General features: G+C 38.8%; 1 protein-coding gene across 11 annotated transcripts in view; it reads left to right on the forward strand.

The window, feature by feature from the left end:
- Positions 1-21,951, forward strand: part of Pcdh15 (protocadherin related 15) — a 1,443,104-nt gene that overhangs the window by 1,201,249 nt on the left and 219,904 nt on the right. For all 11 annotated transcript variants that reach the window (XM_029482520.1, XM_021175219.2, XM_021175220.2 and 8 more), the window contains 2 exons: positions 1,646-1,739; positions 11,936-12,064. In XM_029482520.1, coding sequence (XP_029338380.1) covers positions 1,646-1,739; positions 11,936-12,064 — 223 coding nt within the window. The remainder of the gene's footprint in view (positions 1-1,645; positions 1,740-11,935; positions 12,065-21,951) is intronic.

The following is a 21,951-nucleotide window of genomic DNA, read 5'->3' on the forward strand; positions in this document are numbered from 1 at the left end:
TTCTCTTTGAGCGTTATGACAGGATGAGATTCCTAGAGGCACCTGCAGTGTACAGCGCTGACACAAACCTGAGCATTGTGAATGTGCTCCGGGGGTGGTTTCTAGTTATTTGGACTAAACGGTTTTCAGTCGGCATTCTGCAGTGCTGCCTCAAACTCTGAGAGCTTCCAAAGTCCGTATCATCAACAGAAATTAAACCAGATGAGTTACCACGTCCCCGCCTTCCATTTGTGCGTTTGACTCTGTGCTCACTGCCCCTTGTAAAGGATATCGTATAAATTCCAGTCGCAGAATCAAAACGCTTAAGTCAAAACAGAGCCTATTTATCAATCAAAAGCAGACTAAGTTTTTCTACTTGATTAATCTGTCAATGTTTTATTGCATTAAGGTAAATGCTCTTCAGAGTGGGTGCTTGGTGAAAATGTCATTTGCAACATCTACTGTAAAACACCAAAACACATGATGAGCATATTTAGAAGTCTAATTTGTTTAAAAAAATTATACTGGAGAGAACTATATAGAGGGGACATTTATTCTGGGTAGTAAGGGGTACAATTAAGTAATTCTAAAAATGAGAATTTATGCATGTATTGTTTGTAACTTATTATGCATACTTTGAGAATCACTCAATTTCAGAGAAATAAGAATATGACACAGTTTCTAACACATGTGTCACAAGCATGTGTTTAAAATTATTAAATGAGCAGATGAACACTATTTAAATCTATTGTAAAGAATCTAAACTATATAGTATGATTCCTTCTTACAAAACAGTTGTAAACTTAAATATACTTATGAAAATAAAAAGAAATACTAATAACTTGGCACATAGTCTACTGATTTAATATAATCTTTCAATTACCTGATTTTGCGTGAGTTCTATTAGTGAGAAGTGCAAAAGAAAATGAGCTTTATCACAGAACTTGTCAAAGGGAAGGGAAAGTCTTCTGCCTCCAGCATGAGCATTTTGTAATGAATGGGAAAACAATATGTGCTTTTTAGAAAGGACAACCCCTTGACTGAGAATTATGGTTTTGTTTGGAAACAAAGGAGCGTTTACTTTGAAATGGTGACATAAGCGGCAGGCATCTTTCTCCCAGGAATGAATTAGGCGTTGCGATTTCATCTTTTGCTTGATTTTCCCACTAGAATGTAGAGAATCATCGCTGTGACCCCATTCAGGTTTACAGTTTCCTATTACTGCTAAGAATCTCAACAGCTCTAAAGAGCTGCTGCTGCCAGTCTCAACATGAGTCCTAGAATCCCACTTCAGTACTCTGTTTATGATTATAGAGAGTGGATAAAAAAAAACAGTCAAAAATAGTTCTTCCCAATAGATCACCCTCTTTGGGTTTAGACATATATAAGAGAAAACGTGCAATTTCTATGTGTGGGGAGGAGTGGCAACCGATGGAAGAGGGGTGCAAGCTAAGGTAAGGAGAGAACAAGAGTGAAGGGATGAGTTGGAAGTGGGAAATGGGGATGGAAGGATAAAGATGGGGATGAAGATGAGGGAGGGGAACTGGGGAGAAGAGGAGAACTGATCTGCAGGGATCTTCACATCCAATGCAGAAAAAAAATAGCGTTTACTTAACACTGTTTTTTGTTTGTTTCTTTCTTTTGTTTTGTTTCTTTCTGCCTCTAGCACAGGGATTCTCAGCCTAGGGAAGGCTCTAGACCGCGAGAGCACAGACCGCTACATCCTCATCGTCACAGCCTCAGATGGCAGACCAGATGGAGTAAGTGTTACCACAGGGGCGGGGATGCCAAAGAGTTCCGCATCCATACATCTCTAAACCATGCATTAGAGCCCCAGTAGCCTTATTCACCCAGAACGAAATGCTCCTTTCTCAAAGGCCTTTCTTAACAGATGTACCCACAATCAGGACACTGCCCTGGTACCACAGCCTTCGATTTAAGGAACAGACCCCTGTGATTATACTCTTACTATTTGATTGTTGCAACTCACAGGGAACATGAAGTGAGATTTTTCTCTAGCGGGGTCAGTCAGAAGCAGCATCCTAGTGCATTCTGAGGAATTCTGGGCTGAACATCCTCCATTGAGGGCAACTCTTGCAGAGACAGTAGTGTGACTGGCTGTGTGGATAAATACATTTAAGGGCATAGGAAATTAGGTCAATTGAGGCCATAGGTTTGACCACTCTGGATCTAACAAAACCTGGATGATCCCTGTCTTAAGCTGCCCATGGCTTTAGAAATGTAAAGTCCATTTCCCACTCTCTCTAGACCTGATCCTCAGTTTTAAGAATAAATAAATTGATTTAATCATTTCAGAATTATTTTTATTTGCTTGCTTTGTTCCTTTCCTTTCTTTTAAACTTAGGAATTTGAACCTAAAGCCTGGCCTGAGCCTCTACCACAGATCACAACCACAATCGTCTGGAATTAAAACACATTTATCTATGTTCATTCAATTACTTTGATCACAGCTTCCATATCTGGATTTCAAAGTCTTGTGGTGTTTCTGATATTCGTGATAGTTTGTCCACTATTTTTTGTTTTGGTTTCTATTTTATTCTTCTGTGTGTATGTGTGTGTGTGTGCAGTTTTGTGTGTATCTGTGTACGTGAACATAAGTACACAGTGGAGGACAGAGGTTAACCCCAGGCCTTGGCTCAGGAGCCATCCGCCTTGTTTTCTGAGGCAAAGTCTCTCATTGGGAACTAAGATTTCAGATTAAGATGGGTGCCAGTGAGCCCTAAGGATCTGTCTGTCTCAGTACTCCTAGCACAGGGGTGCCAAATGAAAACATATAAGCTTATAACACTACGCCCAGCTTTTTATAGGGGTTTCTCGAGCTTGCAACACACAGAATTCACACACAAAGTCATCTCCACAGCCCCTGGTTTTGGCTCCTTTAGTTGACTGCTTATGTGTCAACTCAACAAATTTGCTAGAAACATTCTGAACCCATGAGATAAATACATGAAGGTCAGCCAGTTCAAATAGTCATTTTCCTAGTTTCCTTGAAACAACTTCTTTGCTCTATATGGCACTTAGGATGATAATAAGAGAATGTGTTCCTAACATTTACAGCCAGGGTATTACTGAGAAAAAAATCTGCCAAGATGAAAACATGTCAAATTAATATTTAATATAATAACCTTCATAAAAATAAAAATAGAGATAATTGGTCATATAAAGTCTCCCCTAAGAACAATTTGGACTTTTAAAAGAGTTTGATAAGTACTATGCAGGAAATAAAACATGCAGTTCAAAGAATAGGAGACAAACAGAAGACTGGGGGAAAACAGCATGAGACTGATTTTATGCACAGAACATGTCTGATTTATAGTGTGCCAGTGTTATATGAAGGTGCAAGAGTCAGAGTCTCTAGAAGAAACTTGGAACTTGACTAATGGTTAAAGATTACTGAGGCTCCTGACCAGCTAATAGCTGAGAGGTAGCGCTCAGGAAAAGAGGGAGGAGTTATTTAAATAACTATTTAAAAGGTATAATTAAAGTGAAGTGACATTCAGATATAGGACACTCAGATACTGGAAAAGGCAAAGGATAACCAGAGCCTTGGGGTAAGTCACATTGTCAGTTGGAAATTAACAACCTGACATATAAGGTCTAGCCTTAAAAATAAAACATCTTAGACAAGGGAAGAGATGGAGAACAGATAACATGTTCAGTGTCTAGACCAGGCACCATCTGCTAAGCGTGGCACTGCTCATTCATGCAAGCAGTCTCTATTACAGCTACTCAGCTACAATGGGCATTTTCTGTCATTCACATGTGTTTCCTGGTTCTGCTTTTCTGGTCACAGCAAGTCTAGGTTTTTATTTTCTCCTTTAATCATTAAGACCTCATTCAACTTTAAAAACTTGCTGGTTTTGGATAAGCCCTCACTTTTTTTTTCCTTAAATCGTAACATTTTCAAAAGTTTGTATTGAAAATCTTGAACTGTTTGGATTTTTATCCAACATATCTGCTTTGAATAATATAATCATATATATATATATATATATATATATATATATATATATACATATATACATATATAAAATAGGTGGGGAGACACATGTGCACAGATCCTGAAGAGTCCAGGAAAGAGTACCAGATGGGCAGGTGCTAAAGTTACAAAGTTACAGGCAGTGGTGAGCTGTCCTATACAGGATGCTGGAGCTGAAGTCAGGGCCTTGACAAAAGCAACAAATGTTTTAAACTGCTGAGACTTCCCTCCAGAGCTTGGAAATACATTGTTTACAGGCACTGTACAGCCAGTATCTGAGAAAAATGATACAATATAACCTAATGTATTCTGTGATCTTAATAACACCTTTCTTATTTAAATTTTTTGGCTTAAATCTTTTGAGCAGCCATAATAAAAAAAAAACTTTTTAAAGTTAATAATCATGACATTTAAAATAAATAAATAATGAACATGAACCAAGTTTTAATTAAATAAAAAATGAGTTTGTCAATTAAATAAAAAATTAATTTGTATGAAGTAAATTGCCAGGACAAGGTCTGTTGGTTTTGTTGCTGTTGTTACTGTTTGTTTTGTTTTATTTTTTGTTTTTCTGGTTTTTTTTTATGAAAATTTACTGTCTCCTTGAATAGTGGTAAAATAGAGACTACTCGCACTGTATTTCTCACTAATTTTGGAGAGGATGGTTTTGAAGTTTAATTTGACTTTCTTCTAATTTTCCTTCTCTATCTTTATTTGGAGTAATTAAAGACCTTAGGCAGCTACCTATAGTTTGTTATTATAAATATGTAGATTTCATTAACCATCACAGGCATAAGTCATTTTCACATATTATTAGTTACATTCATTTAGAATTATTTATGAGCTTGGCAAAGCGTAGCTAGAATAAGTTTTGATGGAAACTCTTATGTGTGTTGGTATTTATGCAGTTACTTTATGGTGTGTGCTTGCAGTAACAGCTTGTAGGTCCTCAGACCCTTGCTTCTATTTTTCTTTGAAGGGATTTACAATTACTCTGTTCTTTTACGAAATGTGTATGCAACATTTCTTAATTCTGAACTAAGCCTGGTCCAACAAAGCCAAACTAAACCAAAATCTGATTTGAAAATCTAGGCAAACACTATTATAGGTTCATGGATATACGTTGATTACCACAGAATTCTCTTCCTTTCTCTATGGCCATCCTTCACATGCATAGAATGTACCTGCCATACCTACAGTGACTTGAAGTGTCAGGGATGAGGTGAGAAGGGAGACCTTTTGCTCTTCCTCCTATCCTTCCAAATCTCTCCCATCATCCCCAGACAGACCTTTTCTCTGTCCCATCATTAACAATGACACTCTATTCCTTAGCTGTCTCCCTTGAAAAGTCTTCCAGCTCAGCCTCAGTAACAGGAAGAATATAATCCAGTGACCTGAATAAGACTCCTGTGGCTCTTGATACTGGAGCTTCAAGAGGTGGTGTGCACACTGCAGACACTGCACTTCCTTGTTTATTGGCATTTAAAAAAAAATCTAACTCTTAAATCATACATCCTAACTCTCGTAAATTTACTTATTTTATGAATATGTAGATGTTTTCAGACACACCAGAAGAGGGCATTGGATCCCATTACAGATGGTTGTGAGCCACCATGTGGTTGCTGGGAATTGAACTCAGATCCTCTAGAAGAGCAGTCAGTCCTCTAAACCTCTGAGCCAGCCCCCACATCCTAACTCTCAACCATTAAAATTTCATATTTGTAAAAATGGAATTTCCAAAATATGAATAAACCTTTTGTCTATTTAGATGCAAGGATAGTGTGTATAAGTAGTTTTTTTGTTTTGGTTTGGGTTTTGGGTTTTGTTGTTGTTGTTGTTGTTTTCTTTCCTGGTCATTATTGTGGTTCATGGTCTTTACAGCTGGGTAGAACTTCCCATTGCATCCTCTCCATTAGTAGCTTAAATAGCAACTTCTATGAGATCTAGTCCTCACAGAGGAGGCTTTCAGATCACTTTCTGGGCTGGAGATGAGAGCATGTGCCCACTCCTCCTTTTAGGTCTAGGACCCCATCTGATGGAGACCAGTGCAAACCCTGTGCAAGCTGCCAGTCCCTGTGAGTCCCTCCTCTTCCAAGGCCTGTGTTGAACATTTATGGTGTCTTCAGCAATGTGGTCCGACTTTTAAGTTTGGGGCCACAAAGGACAATGGCACTAGCCTATATTGCTTTGTACTCTTCTTGTTAGCTCACCAACAACAACTGGAATGGAAGTTTCTCATGTTTGCAACTAAGGGTTTTGTTAGATAATCTATGTCTCTAAAGAGAGGGCATTTTTCCTCAGTGTAGAATTCTGAGTACATTTAAATGATCTTATAAGTACTGTCTTTGTCTACATTTTTTTAAAACATTCTTATGTAAATTTCTGCCTTCCTCCCCTACTTATATAGTTACCTCTGAAACCCCCTCCCAGGTTAAAGTCTCCCCTGTTTTTCCTATTTCTCCCTTCATAAAGCCCGGGTCCTACTGTCCTCCTCTCTAGAAATCCTTCTCTGTGCCCTCACCCCAGTGATCCCTTTTTACTTTCATAGTATCTGCAGTTACTTCAGGCTACATACATACATATCAAGGTTTAGAACTGGGCACAACAAATAAAAAGACTTTTTTTTCTGGGTCTGTGTTAACTCAGTATAATATTTTCTAGCTCTATCTCCTAATCTTCAGTGTTCATGGTTTCATTTTTTCTTTACCACTGAGTATTATCTATAGTGTATAGGTACCTCATTCTTATTATCCATCCATCAACTGAAGGACATTTAAGTTGTTTCCATTTATGTCCTTGCCACTGTGACTAGGGCAGCAATGAACATTGCCAAATAAGTATCTGTGAAGTAGGGTGTTGAGTCCTTTGGGAATATGCCAATGAGTGGTATATCTGGGTCATATGATAGATTTATTTTTAACTTTTGGGGGATTTCCACAGTGGCTGCCCCCATTTGCAGTCCCGTCACCAGTGAATGGTGGCTCTCTGTCACTCACATCCTCACCAGCATGTGGTGGCAGTTGTTTTATACATCTCAGCCATTCTGATGGGAGTAAGATGAAGTCTCAAAGATATAATTAACATTTCCCTAATCGCTAAGGATGCTGAATAATTTTTGAACTATTTTTTAACCATTTTCATTTCTTCTTTTGAGAGGTCTCTATTCAGAGCCATAGCTCATTTTTTCTATTTTTAAAAGACATTATTTTTATGTGTATGAGTGTTTTATCTACACACATGTATGTGCACCACATACATTCATGATACCCAGAGAGGTCAGGATAGAGTCCTGGGTCCTTTGGGACTGGACCTACTGTTGTGAACCACCATGTAGGTGCTATGCTGGGCATCACACCTGGGTCCTCTGCAAGAGCAACAAGTACTCTAACCACTGAGCCGAATCTCTAGCTCTCCTTCCCCCATAGCCCATTTTAAATTGGGTGATGCATAATCCTGATTCTGTTTGTGAGTTCTTCGTAGATTCTGGATTAAATGTTCAGAATGTACTTTAAAATAATTTAATATTGTTTATGCCTAATTATGTATTATTTTAAAATATTTTACATGGTTTTCATTTTTCTTATTCAGAATAGATTTTTTTTACTCACATAATATACCCTAATTAAGGTTCCCCTTCTTATATAATTCCCAGTTTCTTCCCATATCCCCTCTCCTTTGGATCCCCCCCCCCATTAAGACTGAAGCATGGACTAACCAGTACCCCCCAGAGCTCGTGTCTCTAGCTGCATATGTAGCAGAAGATGGCCTAGTCAGCCATCACTGGGAAGAGAGGCCCCTTGGTATTGCAAACCTTATATTCCCCAGTACAGGGGAATGCCAGGGCCAAGAAGTGGCAGTGGGTGGGTATGGGAGCAGGGTGGAGGGAGGGTATAGGGAACTTTTTTGGGATAACATTTGAAATGTATATAAAGAAAATATCTAATAAAAAAAGAACTGATTCCTATTATTCTGGTAAATGAATACACGGTGTGTAAGAATCAGATTCTCATCAGTGCTCTCAGTAAGGGTCAGTCTGAGGCTGTAATTCTAAAATAATGACACAATTAAACTAAAGTTTAACCTGAAAGGAAAAAACGACTGCAGCACTGGATTTGTAGCCCTCCGGGACAGTCTTTGCCTGGTATTTACAGAGTAGTACCAGGTTCAATTCACAGGTCCATGTGTCTCTCCTCCAATTCTCTTATTACACGTTTATAAGTCATTTTTTCATTTAAACTTGCACAAATAGAAGTGCATCATCTTCTGTTTTACCAGTCAATACACTTAAATTTTGTATATCTTAATTTTTTTTTTACTCCCAGACTATTTTTTTAATGATTTAAGTAATTAATTTGATAGGATCAACAAAGTTCATAATATAACAGGCATCTGAGATAGTAAACATACAATCAGCATTTTTTTTAAATTGAGAAGTCCTTTGTGTGGATAATTGTTCATTGCTTCTTAGACCATGAACTCTTTGGAAAACCAAGGTCACTTCATCAGTATCTACCTAAAAGCCATCACAGTCAAAGAAAATTAGTGTATATAAACTACTGCTAAAGAAACACCTTTCCTGTATTAGTTTAGAATGGAATATATATTTTTAAGATTTGTTCTTTATTGAAAATAAAAAGCAAAGAGGTAATCAAAATGGGTATCAACCACAGGTGATCAACGATAGTATTTAGTACTAAAATACAAAAATTTCTAACTAATGTGATTGTAAGAGATAAAACATCTGAGAAAATAATGAGCAAATTTCTCAGAATAATTACCTCATTTATTAGGCTTGTTGATTTGATATCTGTTTAACAGTCATATTACAAATTCACCTATAGAACTGTGAGAAGCACCCTTTTATTATACCTTTATTAGCATGGACTATGTTCAATTTCTTAATAATTAACTTTTAAAACCTAGAATCTGTCCTTAATATGAAGCATGATCCATGTTGAATCATAGTGTGACTGCCTTCCTGACCAACCTGAAAGCCAAAACCACTATGCCCTGTAGCCAGGCAGTCTAGGGTTATGTTCCCATGGTCAGAAGAGAACAGCCAGTAAAATATAGCCAGAGTCAAGAGGAGTACTGATATCCAGGCAACTTTGACACAAGCATTGTCCCTCTCTTAAGAAATGTTTAAGCCAAAAATTACCCACCCATGTGGATTCCCATCAGCTCCTGTAAAATTCAGAATGGTGTCAGAAAGTATGCCCAAGATCCCACCAGTGTGCCTTCCACACAGTGATGACTCAGTTCCCCTGGGCATCAACCAGCTGTAGGTCTGTCTCTGACAGTGGATCCAAGATAGTCTTCAAGCCTACTGCTCCACGGAAAGAAGAACCAACAAAAAAGAAAAAAAGAAAGAAAGAAGAGAGAGAGAGAGAGAGAGAGAGAGAGAGAGAGAGAGAGAGAGAGAGAGAGAGAGAGAGAGAGAAAAGAAAAACTATATAGGGTGATAAAAAATAGATTGGTAGGAAATGCAGAGGTGGACATAGAGGTGTCCAGGGAGCTCGAAGGAAAGCCAGGGACACAAGCGCAACCACTCTGAAGTCTTAGCTTCAAGCTGTCAAATTTCATATCTGTTCACCCTCAGGCAAATTGGGAAATACTGCTGCTATAAAACACATTAAAAAAAAAAAAAGAACCTGGTTTCACCTCTAAGATAACTTGAAATAACATTTGTTAAAATATTTTTCTGTTACAAAAGCATTGTAGCTTTCTTGGGAAAGATTTGAAAAATATAGAAATGGTTACAAGGGAAAAATAAAACCCCTGCATTTCATCTAGTCAGAAGAATTTTAATTTCCTTACATAAACTCACAGTGTTTGTACACACATGTGTATTCGTTCATATGCATCTTTTAAATTAAACGACTTCACTGGGAATCTCTGCAGGGAAGAGTACAAATCCCACACCTGGACAGCTTGATGAGTGTCCACGCTGAGAAAGCATCTGTGAGAATAGCCCACTGCAGCAAACAAGTTCTTCATCTCTTGAAAGATCTAACCTTTCCATGACCTAGAACCTCCTCCAGCTCTCCAGCTCACCACGCCAGACTGACTCTAGTTAGTGTGTAGAATTCTCACCTATGTCAGTGAAACCATGTAATTCCATGTGATTGTGCCTGGTTTCTGTTACTCAACCTTACATTCCTGAATTATACCACAGGATCACTCATGGCAATTGGGTCCCATGTCCTCAGACTCTACGCCTGTCTATCTCATGCATGGACATTGGTTAGTTTCCAGATTTTGACAACTGGATGCTGTTGTGACCCTCTTGGTGTCTTTCAGTCAAAGTTTGATTGAACATTACACACATATAAATCATGTGCATTTAGCTCTAGGTTACGAAGGGGTGAGCCATCAGTGCACACAAATAAACAAGCCACCCACATCCAGCACCTCTCGGTGGTTTTAATGTGAGATGAACCTGTTATAGAATAGATACAGAGGTTTAAGATGACTTCATATGGAAGGGTGTTCTTGATTTTGTTTAGTAGAGGTAGCTTAAAGTAGAAGTCTTGGAGGCTGGGATTGAATCTGAGTTAAGGCAACATGGCTCCTGCAGTTCACCAAGGAATCACACTGTTTTCAACAGAAAGTATGGGCTTTTACCCACTTTGGCAGCCAGGAGGCACTACATTGTCTCTTTCCACTTCTTAATGGCCATACAACCTCTTCTGAGTCACTTAATTAAACTCATATTCTGTGTCTAGTCTAGTTTTACTGCAAATTACCTCCAGATTAGTAAAAACTCTGCTTTTTATATACATACCTTCTCTGGTGTTCCAGGCTCAAAGTATCCCTATTTTCTTAAACAAACCTTATACCAGACTCTCACAGGGTTTTCATCCTCTCTCTAGCTCTTATAGCTCATTGACCTGCGATTAAGCATCTTAATAGCCTAGAAATTTCATGTTTTACCTTGTACGTTAGGGTTCTGTCCTCCCATGTCTGTCTTTTGCTACCTGTAACCAATCCCACACTGAGACAGAGGGAGGCAGAGGCCAAAGTTGGATGGAGGCTCCAGTTCAATTCACACATAAAGACAAACTTATTGACCCTGAGGCCTCAACCTCCATAACAGTTTCTGGTTCGGTAGGCCAAGATTTCCCTGTAAGAAAGGATCATCCACAGAACTGAGCAATTTAGCTGACACCAATGTCACTGTCTGGGGACTCAATGAAACAATTTTACGACTGCTGATAATTTGTCGGGGCTCAAATTCTTGATTTAGATGTAAATATTAAGGCATACTAAGGTGATATGTTCTGACAGCATTAACTTCCATGAAAATAGTTATTTATATGTCAGGCTATTTGATAGTGCACATTTATGTCTTGATTCCATTTGGTAGTATATATGTTTCTGTCTAATTGTGAAATACACACAATTGATGAAAATTACAGAATAGTACAGTTTGCGGATAAAAGGGTATATGTGTGTATAAATAAATGCTCACCAGGTCTGGAGAGATGGCTCAGTGGTCAAGAACAACAACTTCTCTTCCAAAGGTCCTGAGTTCAAATTCCAGCAACCACATGGTAGCTCACAATTATCTGTAACGAGATCTGACACCCTGTTCTAGAGTGTCTGAAGACAGCTACAGCATATTTACACTAAATAAATAAATAAACCTTTTAAAAATTTAAAATAAATAAATGCTTACCACCCATAAAATGTGAATAAGCTAAACAGTAAAACCTAAAAGGTGAACCCCTAGGAGATACTTGGCATGCTCAGAAGTTGTGTGCCCTCTACTATATCATTGGCTCTCTCTATCTGTTTTGTTGGTTTGTTTGTTCTTAATGTTCTGTATCTTTTTCCTTTGGAAAGCTAAGGAACTAAGATGCCTCTCTGACAGAGAAAAACCAGTGTGAACACTTAACTCAGTCTCAAAGGACAGCAGCTCCTCTCATACTGAATCTTCTCTTCTCTTCCCTTAAGACCTCAACTGCCACTGTGAACATAGTGGTGACGGACGTCAATGACAACGCTCCCGTGTTCGATCCCTATCTGCCCAGGAACCTCTCTGTTGTGGAGGAAGAGGCCAATGCCTTTGTGGGTCAAGTCAGGGTAAGTGGAGTCATCATTTAGCTTATGTGTTTTTGTAGGAACCTAAGTTCTTACACTGTAATTTTGAAAAGATACACAGTTCAAGTAATCTATAAATGACTTGTAGAATACTCTTCATGACTCTTTGGTAGTCAGATCCTATATATTTATTAGATCCTATATATCCTATATATATTTATTTTTACTTGTTATATTTAATGACATTTGTATAATTTAAACATTCACTAACATTAGAGTTTTCCTTTCTGACTTAACCCATGTAACTTTATTTTCTGAAAAAAAAAAGAAAGAAAGAAAGAAAGAAAGAAAGAAAGAAAGAAAGAAAGAAAGAAAGAAAGAACTATATACAGAGAGTTGTATTTTAGTTTACAATTAGGTTTGGATGTGGACCTTCCAAATTCAAAATGTAGAATTCCAGATGTGAATCTGTTGGATGTTATAAACTTGCCTTTAGATTTCTTGTTGTGTATTCCTGCACACTCTAGGGTAAATTTTTAGGTGTGTTCTCTCACTTCCTGTGTGTACATGATAGGCGTTTTCTGCAGTATATATCTTTAGTGCCATGGAAGAGCCCAGAGCTTTGGGTACATTGGTAGAATGCTCACCCACTGAGCCATAGCCTCAACTCTACAGTTGCATTTGGCAAACTACCTCATTTTAATTAAGGTATATCCAAGTTCCCACACATGTTCTGTGCTTAGGACAAGAGATATTGAGAGACAGGTAGTATCCTCTGAAGCTCCTCCTGCAGATGAAGCATGGAGGTGTCCTTCAGGGGAGAGGACATCGCTAAGGCTTACCCCTGAGAGATAGCTGAGGCAAGCAGCATCATAAACTGGATACTGATTTAGTGCTGTTTGTGCCCTGGACTACTGGTCAACCAACCCTACCTGTCCTTGGGGGTTAGAGGTAAGGTGGCACAGAATCAATGACATATAACCCAGAAGCAGGTGAGAAACACTGTAGCAAAGCTTGTCTGAACACTGCTACACAGTTCCTATAAATATCCTCCACCCATGCCCCATTGGTCCCAAGAAAGCATCTCTTTTAAACAGCAGTTCCCAATTGGCTGGCATGGTCTGCATCAGCACTTTTTGGTCTCTCAGAAAGTCTTCAATTAGGTCCTGCTACAGGAGATGCCTTTGCAGCTGCTCATCCCCAGCATTTACATAAAGATGGACACCACTGTTCATCCTATATTTGGCTCAATTTTTACTAAGATCAGGCAGTTCAATGATGTGAGCATCAGTGAGAAGAAACATGACACAGTCATACAGCTGAGCTTGCCTACCCTTGTCTGGATCCAGGAACAGGAAAAAAAAATCTCTTCTAAAAGAATGTTCCAAAGGACTGAAAAACATCCTGCAAGGTTCCACCTTTCAAAGAATCCACCATCGTCCACTAGTACTGGCTTGGGGACAATCCTTGAGCATAAGAACTCTGAGAGGACATTCATCCAAGCCCTAGCACTCAACAAGGAATGAGAGTCAGTCACCAAGACCCCAAATCCAAGTGTCAGGCTCTGTTCTATCTCCCTTTGTGCTCATTGTTTGGTTGGTTGGTTTTTGTTTTTTTGTTTTTTGGTTTTGGTTTTTGGTTTTCAAACATTTCTGGCTGGTTCTATGAATAGGCATCGTCTAGAATTCTGCTGGGTTTTTGTTTGTTTGTTTGTTTGGTTTGGTTTTTTTGTTTGTTTTTTTAACCAAGCATCAAGTCTGATGTTTAGTAGAATCTACTGGCTATGGAAGATGTTTTCTTTAAATGCTATTTAATGAGACTTTCACATCAGGTCCTAAGATTTCTCCCATCCCATTCTCATGTGTATGTATGTGTGCCTGTGTATACATGTATGTATGTGTACATGTGCATGTGGGAGGGTTTGTGTCCATGTGTGTATATGTGTATATATCTGTGTGTGTGTGCATACATGTGTATATTGTGCACATGTGTATGCATGTATGCTTGTGTGTGTTATGCATGTGTGTGCACGTATATAGACACACATGTGGATGTACATGGATTTGGAGGTTGATGTATTTGCAAATACCCTGGATTGTTCTTCCACTTTTTTCAGTGTGGTAGGGTCACTCAACCAAATCCAGAGATCACTGATCTGTCTAGTCTCTATAGCCAGCTTGCTCTGAGGATCCCTCATCTCTGTCTCCAAGGTTGGAATCATGAGTGGATCATCACACACACCTATCATGTGTACGGATTCTGATGACCTAAACTCTGATCCTTACACTTCCACAGCAAATACTTACACACTGAACCACCTCCCCAGCCCAGGTCCTGAGAATTTGATTGGCTAGTTTGAATCCATTCTTTCTTCTTCCATAGATCTGCCAATACTCTGACTGCCAACTTTATGGCCATTATCATTTTTAGTCCCTGTCTCCAATCTGGGAGAGAAAATACTTTGCATTTTCCTTCCACTCCAATGCACCACCAAAGAGAGCCTGAACCATTGTGATGTTAGAGATGTTACATCACCAACTAGAGAGCAGATGTGAAGCCATTCATGCAATGGCTCCACTGCCTCACACCATCTCTAGTGTCAAGAACCAAACATGGATTCTACAACAAAAAAAAAAAAAAGAAAGAAAGAAAAAGAAAAAGAAAAAAGAAAAGAAAAAAATCACAAGTGCTGGAAGATTTAGAAATAGTTTCTTAGGGGTCTGGAGAGATGGCTCAGTGGGTAAGGACCCTTGTTGCACAACCACATGACCCTGACTTTCAATCACCAGAAGCCACTTAAAAAGCCAAATGTAGACAAATTGTGCCTGGTTTCCAGTTGTTTGGGAAGCAGAGAAAGAACAGTCTCTAGGACTCAGTGGCTTCCAGCCCAGCTCCAGGTTCCAAGACAGACAAATGTCTCAGGAGTGGGGTTGGGGGAAAGGGGGAAGGAGATAAGACAGAGAATGCTGGCAGAGGGCACTCAGTATCTTTTACTTCCTTCTACAGTTCCCATAGGGGCATACATTCCCACACATACATGTTCATATACCACATAGATACTCAACACACATACACACACACACACACACACACACACACACACACACACACACACACACAGAGCTGTGAGTTTTAGCTATACTGCACACATTCATAGTCCAGGAGCTATTTTTGGATCCTTGAATGAAAGCCACACACATATACATTAGCTTATTTTTAAAATACCTTGGCTACCTCAAAGGCTGGGTACTCCTAAACCTTCTCCTGCTATCTCAGGCCCAATCAGGGAAGTGGCCAGTCCACTTACCCAAAAATCTCACATGGCTTGTTGGCTTTATCTCCTGCCACTATCTTTTTTTTCTGAACCATGGTGATTCTTCCCATTCTTTTCTGCATCCTTTCCCACTCAACTTTAAGTGACCCACCTTGTGCTCAACCATTGGCCATTGGCATCTTTATTGATCAATCAAAAACCAATTAAGGACAAGGACCTTCAGTGTCTGGACATGCAGACTGCTGATTGAATCAAAGCATTAATACCAAATTTCAACACACACACACATTTAAATATATTAAGATAGTACTACAGACAAACAAAGGAAGAAAGTGACCCAAAGAAGGCAATCATTAGACCAGCTACCACATAGAAAACAGATGATAAATATCAGGGTACATTTGAAGGAGAGATAGTACAAACACTTGTAACAGAATTGTACCCCAAAGCATCATTGATTCAGGAAAACTCATGGCTACAGGTACTGAAGGTAGAGTGATACATTGTAGCCTTCCTTTATCCATCATAAGCAAATGGGCACACTATTTTATGTGGATAATAAATGAGATGGTAGATGCTAACAAATGGGCACTGACCAAGCATGGCAGAGGCCGTGACAGCTGGACACAGGATGGTCTCTAGGAGCCACCAGGAAGAGTGACAGAAGTCTACACTAGAGGCTGCTATGGAAACATCATGTTGAGGTGGAAAGAGCCATACTGAGGATGGGCATGGGCAAGAGGGACACAGAGAGGTCAAGAGAGGTTGAGAATCCCTTCCAGAATGGTCAAGAGATAACTTAAAACGAAATGGAAGCATGAAACACCATATTTATATTAAAAAAAGAACATCCCACAGCATTAGATTTTGTACACTGTGTTCATTGTAGAAAATTCCGGGGACTCAAAATTGGTTTAAGATGGGGCGACATTAGATGTGTAGGTGACAAAGATTAATTCCTGTCCTGAAAGATTCAATACTCAAGGAGAAATAAACAGAGGTAAGAATCCAGGCATTAGACTTTGGCCCATCACTGATAAGTGAATTACATTAGAGTCCCCACTCTTAAACACCATATTGTTTTAAAAAAATTCTTTCAATCATACCATGACTATTCATATGAAACATGTCCAATTATTTGTGGAAATTACCATTCATACTTTCTTTAGAATTAAAGGGATAGACTCTATACACGGGGTATAAATGAAAACATGAGGAAGCACAAATAAGGGTGTCAATTTGTAGTCAACTTTTATCTTTTTCTTTTTCATTTTATCATTTCCCCCAGTGATTTTGGAAAAGGTATGACATGAGCCCCCTCCACTGATTTGTTCTTTCGTTTGATAACACATGATCTAGAAAGCCTATATCAGATTTGAAAACTGAAATATGAACCTAGCAGCTATCATATGATGCAGTGTATCTAGCTATTCACTAGGCTGTGGTATTTCTACATGAAACTAGAACCATCTTGAATGTGCAAAAAAGAGATAAACATCCCAAATAGCTCTACATACATCTGACTCTGCAGCTCCAGGAACACTGTAATGTGCTTCCAATGGAATTTTGATGCCTCATAATGGAATCCTGTTGCTACCTAATGATAATTATATAATACATTAATTTTACTAAATGACTCATGATCTCCCTGTAAAATTTAATCTTAATTGCCATCACACACTATTAAGATAGACTCAAAATCAGGATACATATGGTTAATTACCCTACTAAGCTTGAGTTATTGGATTCTACTTATGTTCTCATGGTGTTTCAATATGAGGAATTCACTGTTTTAGATTCAAAAGCTGAAAGAATTTTTTGTTTACTTTTTAAAGAGCTATATAGTAATGAGTACAATGTTTAAGATTATATATGTCAAAATTATTTCAGGGAACCACCATTAATAGAATTGAATATAAACTACCAAGCAGAGAATATTAATTAGGATCTTACAATTCACAAGTAAGTACTGGAGGTAAAAAACAATACGCTTATCAATATTTTCTAACTGCTTGAAATTGCAAAATAGTAATGAAGGAAATATATATAGCATAAAAAACCTTGTCACACAGTATGAAGATGTGTGTGTCCAATTGGTGTGTGTGTGTGTGTGTATTATTTATAAAAGAGATGGAAACACATTGCAGTGATCTAAGGTGGTCAGGAAAGGGTTCAGAGGGAAAAAAAGTCATTTTTAGTTCATCTGTAACCACTTGCAACACTATGTTGAGAAAAAGGGAGTGAAGATTATGAAGCAGTAAGCCATTAAAACATGACATAATTCATGTGGAGTACTGGTTTAAGGTCACTGAAGTTGAGAGTAACACATCACTGAAGATGTGCTTGAACTAGTCCTGATACCCAGTGAGTTGTAAGATCAATGGGAATCAGTGGTGCTTATAATCATGTATCCAGATCACTTCCAGTGAAAAGACACTGCTGGTTTAAATTGGGGTGGGGGGACAGTCTCCCCACCACCAATCATGTCATGGTATTCCACAGGATACCATCAGCAGTAACTTGACTTCACTATAGGAAAAAATGGACCCTAATATTTCTGGTAGTGGCTACAAGTGTCTAGCTTAACACACGGGATGCTTCGGCCCATCTCTGTGTGAATATGTAGGTTAAGCGGGGTTAGATGGAGGGTAGATGAGGATAGAAGGCTCTAAGCTCACACCCCAGGTATCTAACCCCTCTAGTTGCATCTCACTGAAAAAAAAATTCTGAAGAGTCAAACATCTTCAAATTCAGAAGCAATTGTTTGTCTACTTCTCAAAAACCCTCGGGCATAAACATGCACAGACCACACCAGGGAAGGCAAATTCAAGAACATTTCCTGTTAAGTTTAAATTGGGTCTTAACCTTGTGTACAATGTAGAAGACAACTCCCAGCAAACCTCCCATCATAGTCCACCACACTCTTATAGTCCTGTAAGTCCTGAGTCAACAAAACATCCTTTCAGTTCTAATACAAAGATGTTGAATTTATTTAACCTAAAATCAAGGGCATTTCATGGGAGATTTGTGTGCTAACTCATCACTGGGATATAGTGTAATGATTCATTTCTAACCCCTTCAAGCAGTTTTAGAATCATTAGTAAGCTGTGGTGTTCAGAAGGGAAGTGGCCGTGTCATTTTGAAAAGAAAATTCATGTTTCCTTCAACTGTACATTTTAATATTAAACAAAATAAATCCGAACCTCTGGGGTCTGTCGCTGATTAATGTAGCTGTTGTCTCTCTGTGTGGGGCTCAAAAAATGAAACGGAGGTAGGGAGCTTTATGAATCTTCCCTTACTTTTTTGTAGCTCAGCATGACACTCCACCATGCCTGGAACTATAATACTTCTTTTTTAAGTGGGCCACAAGTGAGGAGTGTTATGTGTTCTCTTGCCAAGTCAAGCAATACAGTGCAGACACCACTACTCAATCCCCCACCAACCACCACCACCGCCACCATCACACAAATCACACCATTTGAAAGGTTCGCGATGTCTATTTCAGTGCTGCTACCTACAGACTCGTGTGTAATGAGGTCTGTCTGTTGCCTGGGGCTATCTTTAGAACCTTGATCTTTTGATGATTCAATGAGCCGTTCACAAATAGATCTGAAATGTATGAAAGTAGTTTTCTGGTAGTTATCTAGAACCCAGCCTTTCACCGGATTCAGTCATATGAACACCTGTTAGAACAAATGTATGCATATTCATTTGTGCAGATATGTCTACATAAATATTTTATAATTCTAGAAACCGTAAAAGATGGCGCACTGCAGACCGATAATCATGGCTGAAGTGTTTATTCGAAATGTGATCTCTTTTTCATCTCTTTTCTAATATCTGCTTGCTTCTAGTTTTTATGTTTCATTACATATGATGTGTTCTATTTTCTTACAAACTATTGAAAATGGCTCCTAAATGGCTCTTGTGACTCTGTGCATCCCTTTGGAAAACCTCCACTCACATCAAGCCCACAGCATACATCACATCCGCAGCTGTACCGTCAGCATTTTTGTCTAATAGTCAAGCTTCCTCGAACAGAGCTGTGCCTTCAAAAGGGTCTTCCCTGAAAGTGTTCCTTCTCCATAGCCCATACCTCAGTCTATCCTCCCCACAACAGCTGTCATGAAGCCATCAACCTTTTCCTTCTCCCTCAAAATATATATGCTACCAGTTACCACTACTGATCCCTGTTCTGGCTGACAATTATTTTATTGGCTTATTTTCCCTCTTAACAACCATGTCAGGGTCATATTTTTATTTTTACCTTAAGTATTATTATAACCATGAGATAGTCTTGAGAGCTACTAATTATTGTCATTTGACTGCTAGGGTATTGTAGCTAATGTAATACAGCTGTAAACGATTTTCCCTGTCAGCATGCCACAAAGAAGCCCTACCCTAACAATTTTGATAATTCACCAATAATTGTCCTAGCCTGTTTAGTTACTCATGTCTGTTCTGAGATCTCTCCCGTGTCAGTTCATTTTGATTGTCTGTGTAGTTGTATTGAACAGCACCTACGAGATTAATGAAGCATACTTTCTGGGTATGTTTGTGATAGTGTTTCTAGAGAAGACTGACTAAGGAATAGGAACCAATCCTGAGTGTGGATGGCACCATCCATCTCAGAGGCTTTGGACTCAGAGTTAAAAAGTGGGAAGAGGAAAGCTTGCTGGCACAGATACTCTCTCTCTCTGCTCCCTGCCCACCAGGAGGTCACCTGCTTGACTCAGACTCAGCCAGCTCCTCCTAGCCACAGCAGGTTGAAAATTCTGGGTGTGAGCTAAGCTAAAACTAAATCTCTCCTCCTTTAGGCTGCTGGTTTCCAGCATTTGTCATGGCTTTGAAAAGGCAGGTAACATGCCTGACCCTGCCCCGCCCCACCCTACCCCTGCCCTTGCCACCACTTTTTTTTTTTTTTCTCCATGTTTTGTTTTCGAGACAGGGTTTCTCTGTGTAGCCCTGGCTATCCTGGAACTCACTCTATAGACCAGGCTGGCCTCGAACTCAGAAATTCATCTACCTCTGCCTCTGCCTCCCAAGTGCTGGGATTAAAGGCATGAGCCACCACTGCCCGGCTCTCCATTTTGGGGACATCTCTATAGACTAGTTATCTCCTTCTTGTACGCTGCATGCTAAAACACATTCACATCCGTTATCCAAATGATTTAAATTACAGACTGCATTATTGATTGTAGACAGATCAGTATCCTGGGTTTGAGCTAAATTATCCATGATGAATGAAGGTCTTTAAATTTGATGTTTTACACAGAAATTCATTAATTATTGGAAAGAGACTTGTGCCACATTTATAGTGCATGCCAACTTCTAAATGTACATGTTTGACATACTAAACAAGCATAACCATACTCATAAGAGTTCTTGAAAAATGAGAATACAGTTTAATATTGCTTATGGTTTTTTAAATTCTGACAAATGACATACTATATATTTAGTTGATTTTTAAAAGAACTGTTAGCACAAAAACAATTGAGGTTGTCCGTAAGCAGGTAAGAACAATATAATATACTTCTTTGCCCAGTCCTGGAAGAGAGTAGCAGTAATGGAGGTTTCTCGAAGGTGTAAAGGTTATTTGGAAGAAAACGTAACTAACATGCTGCTAGCCTGAAAGGTCATTTATTTTTTAAAAAAAAAATTTTCCCCTTTGAAATGTGTATCAGGCTAGAGAGATAGCTTAGTTGGTAAAGGGCTTCTTACATAAGTATGGGGACCTGAGAACAATCTATAGAATCTACATCAAGCACTAGGCATGGCAGTACATAGTGGTCATGAGAGCACTAGAGAGCCAGGGGCAAATAGGTGACTAGACCCTGCTTACTGGCTAGTTAGCCTATCCCAGACTGGTTACATGCCAGGTGTCAGTAAGCGACCTTGTCGAGAGGGCTGGAGAGATGGCTGAGCAGTTAAGAGCACTGGCTGCTTTTCCAGAAGCCCAGGATTCAATTCCCAGTATCCACAGGGCAGTTCACAGCTGTCTGCAACTCCAGTTCCAGGGGAATCCAACACCCTCATACAGACATACATGCAAGCAAAATACCAATATACATTTTAAAAAACCCAAATTATCAAAAATATTTTAAAAGATATCTTGTCTAAAATTAATAATAATAATTAATAATTATAATTATAATAAACAAAAGAGTCAATGGCTCCTGAGAAAAGACACTCAAAGTTGACCTCTGGCTTCTACATGCTTATATAGCCATGTGGATGTATGTGCACAGAGACTCACACAACATATTTTTCTTCAATTATTTAACATCTGCTGAAGAAGACTTAGTAACTATTTTCGCCTCACCCCATCACTCCATTAATCTTGCTGTACCATTCAATGCAACATTACATATTTATAAGATCCCACTTTATACAAATTGTATTCCTTTTTTATAGACTGGTGAGAGTTCATGTCTTATATACTGATTTGGATCCAGTTCTCATTCTTTACAAAGACTACAGATACACTTACTTTCCCTGAGAACTACATCACAGCCAGAAATAAACATGGCAATCAACTGGTGGGTTCGTACACACGATGCCAACCATTCGGAAGCACTGTATTGACCACAGCTTCTTTTCCTCATGTATTATATATATATATATATATATATATATATATATATAAACGCTTGCA

This window comes from Mus caroli, chromosome 10 (assembly GCF_900094665.2).
Source record: "Mus caroli chromosome 10, CAROLI_EIJ_v1.1, whole genome shotgun sequence".
In the NCBI taxonomy this organism is placed as follows: Eukaryota; Metazoa; Chordata; class Mammalia; order Rodentia; family Muridae; genus Mus; species Mus caroli.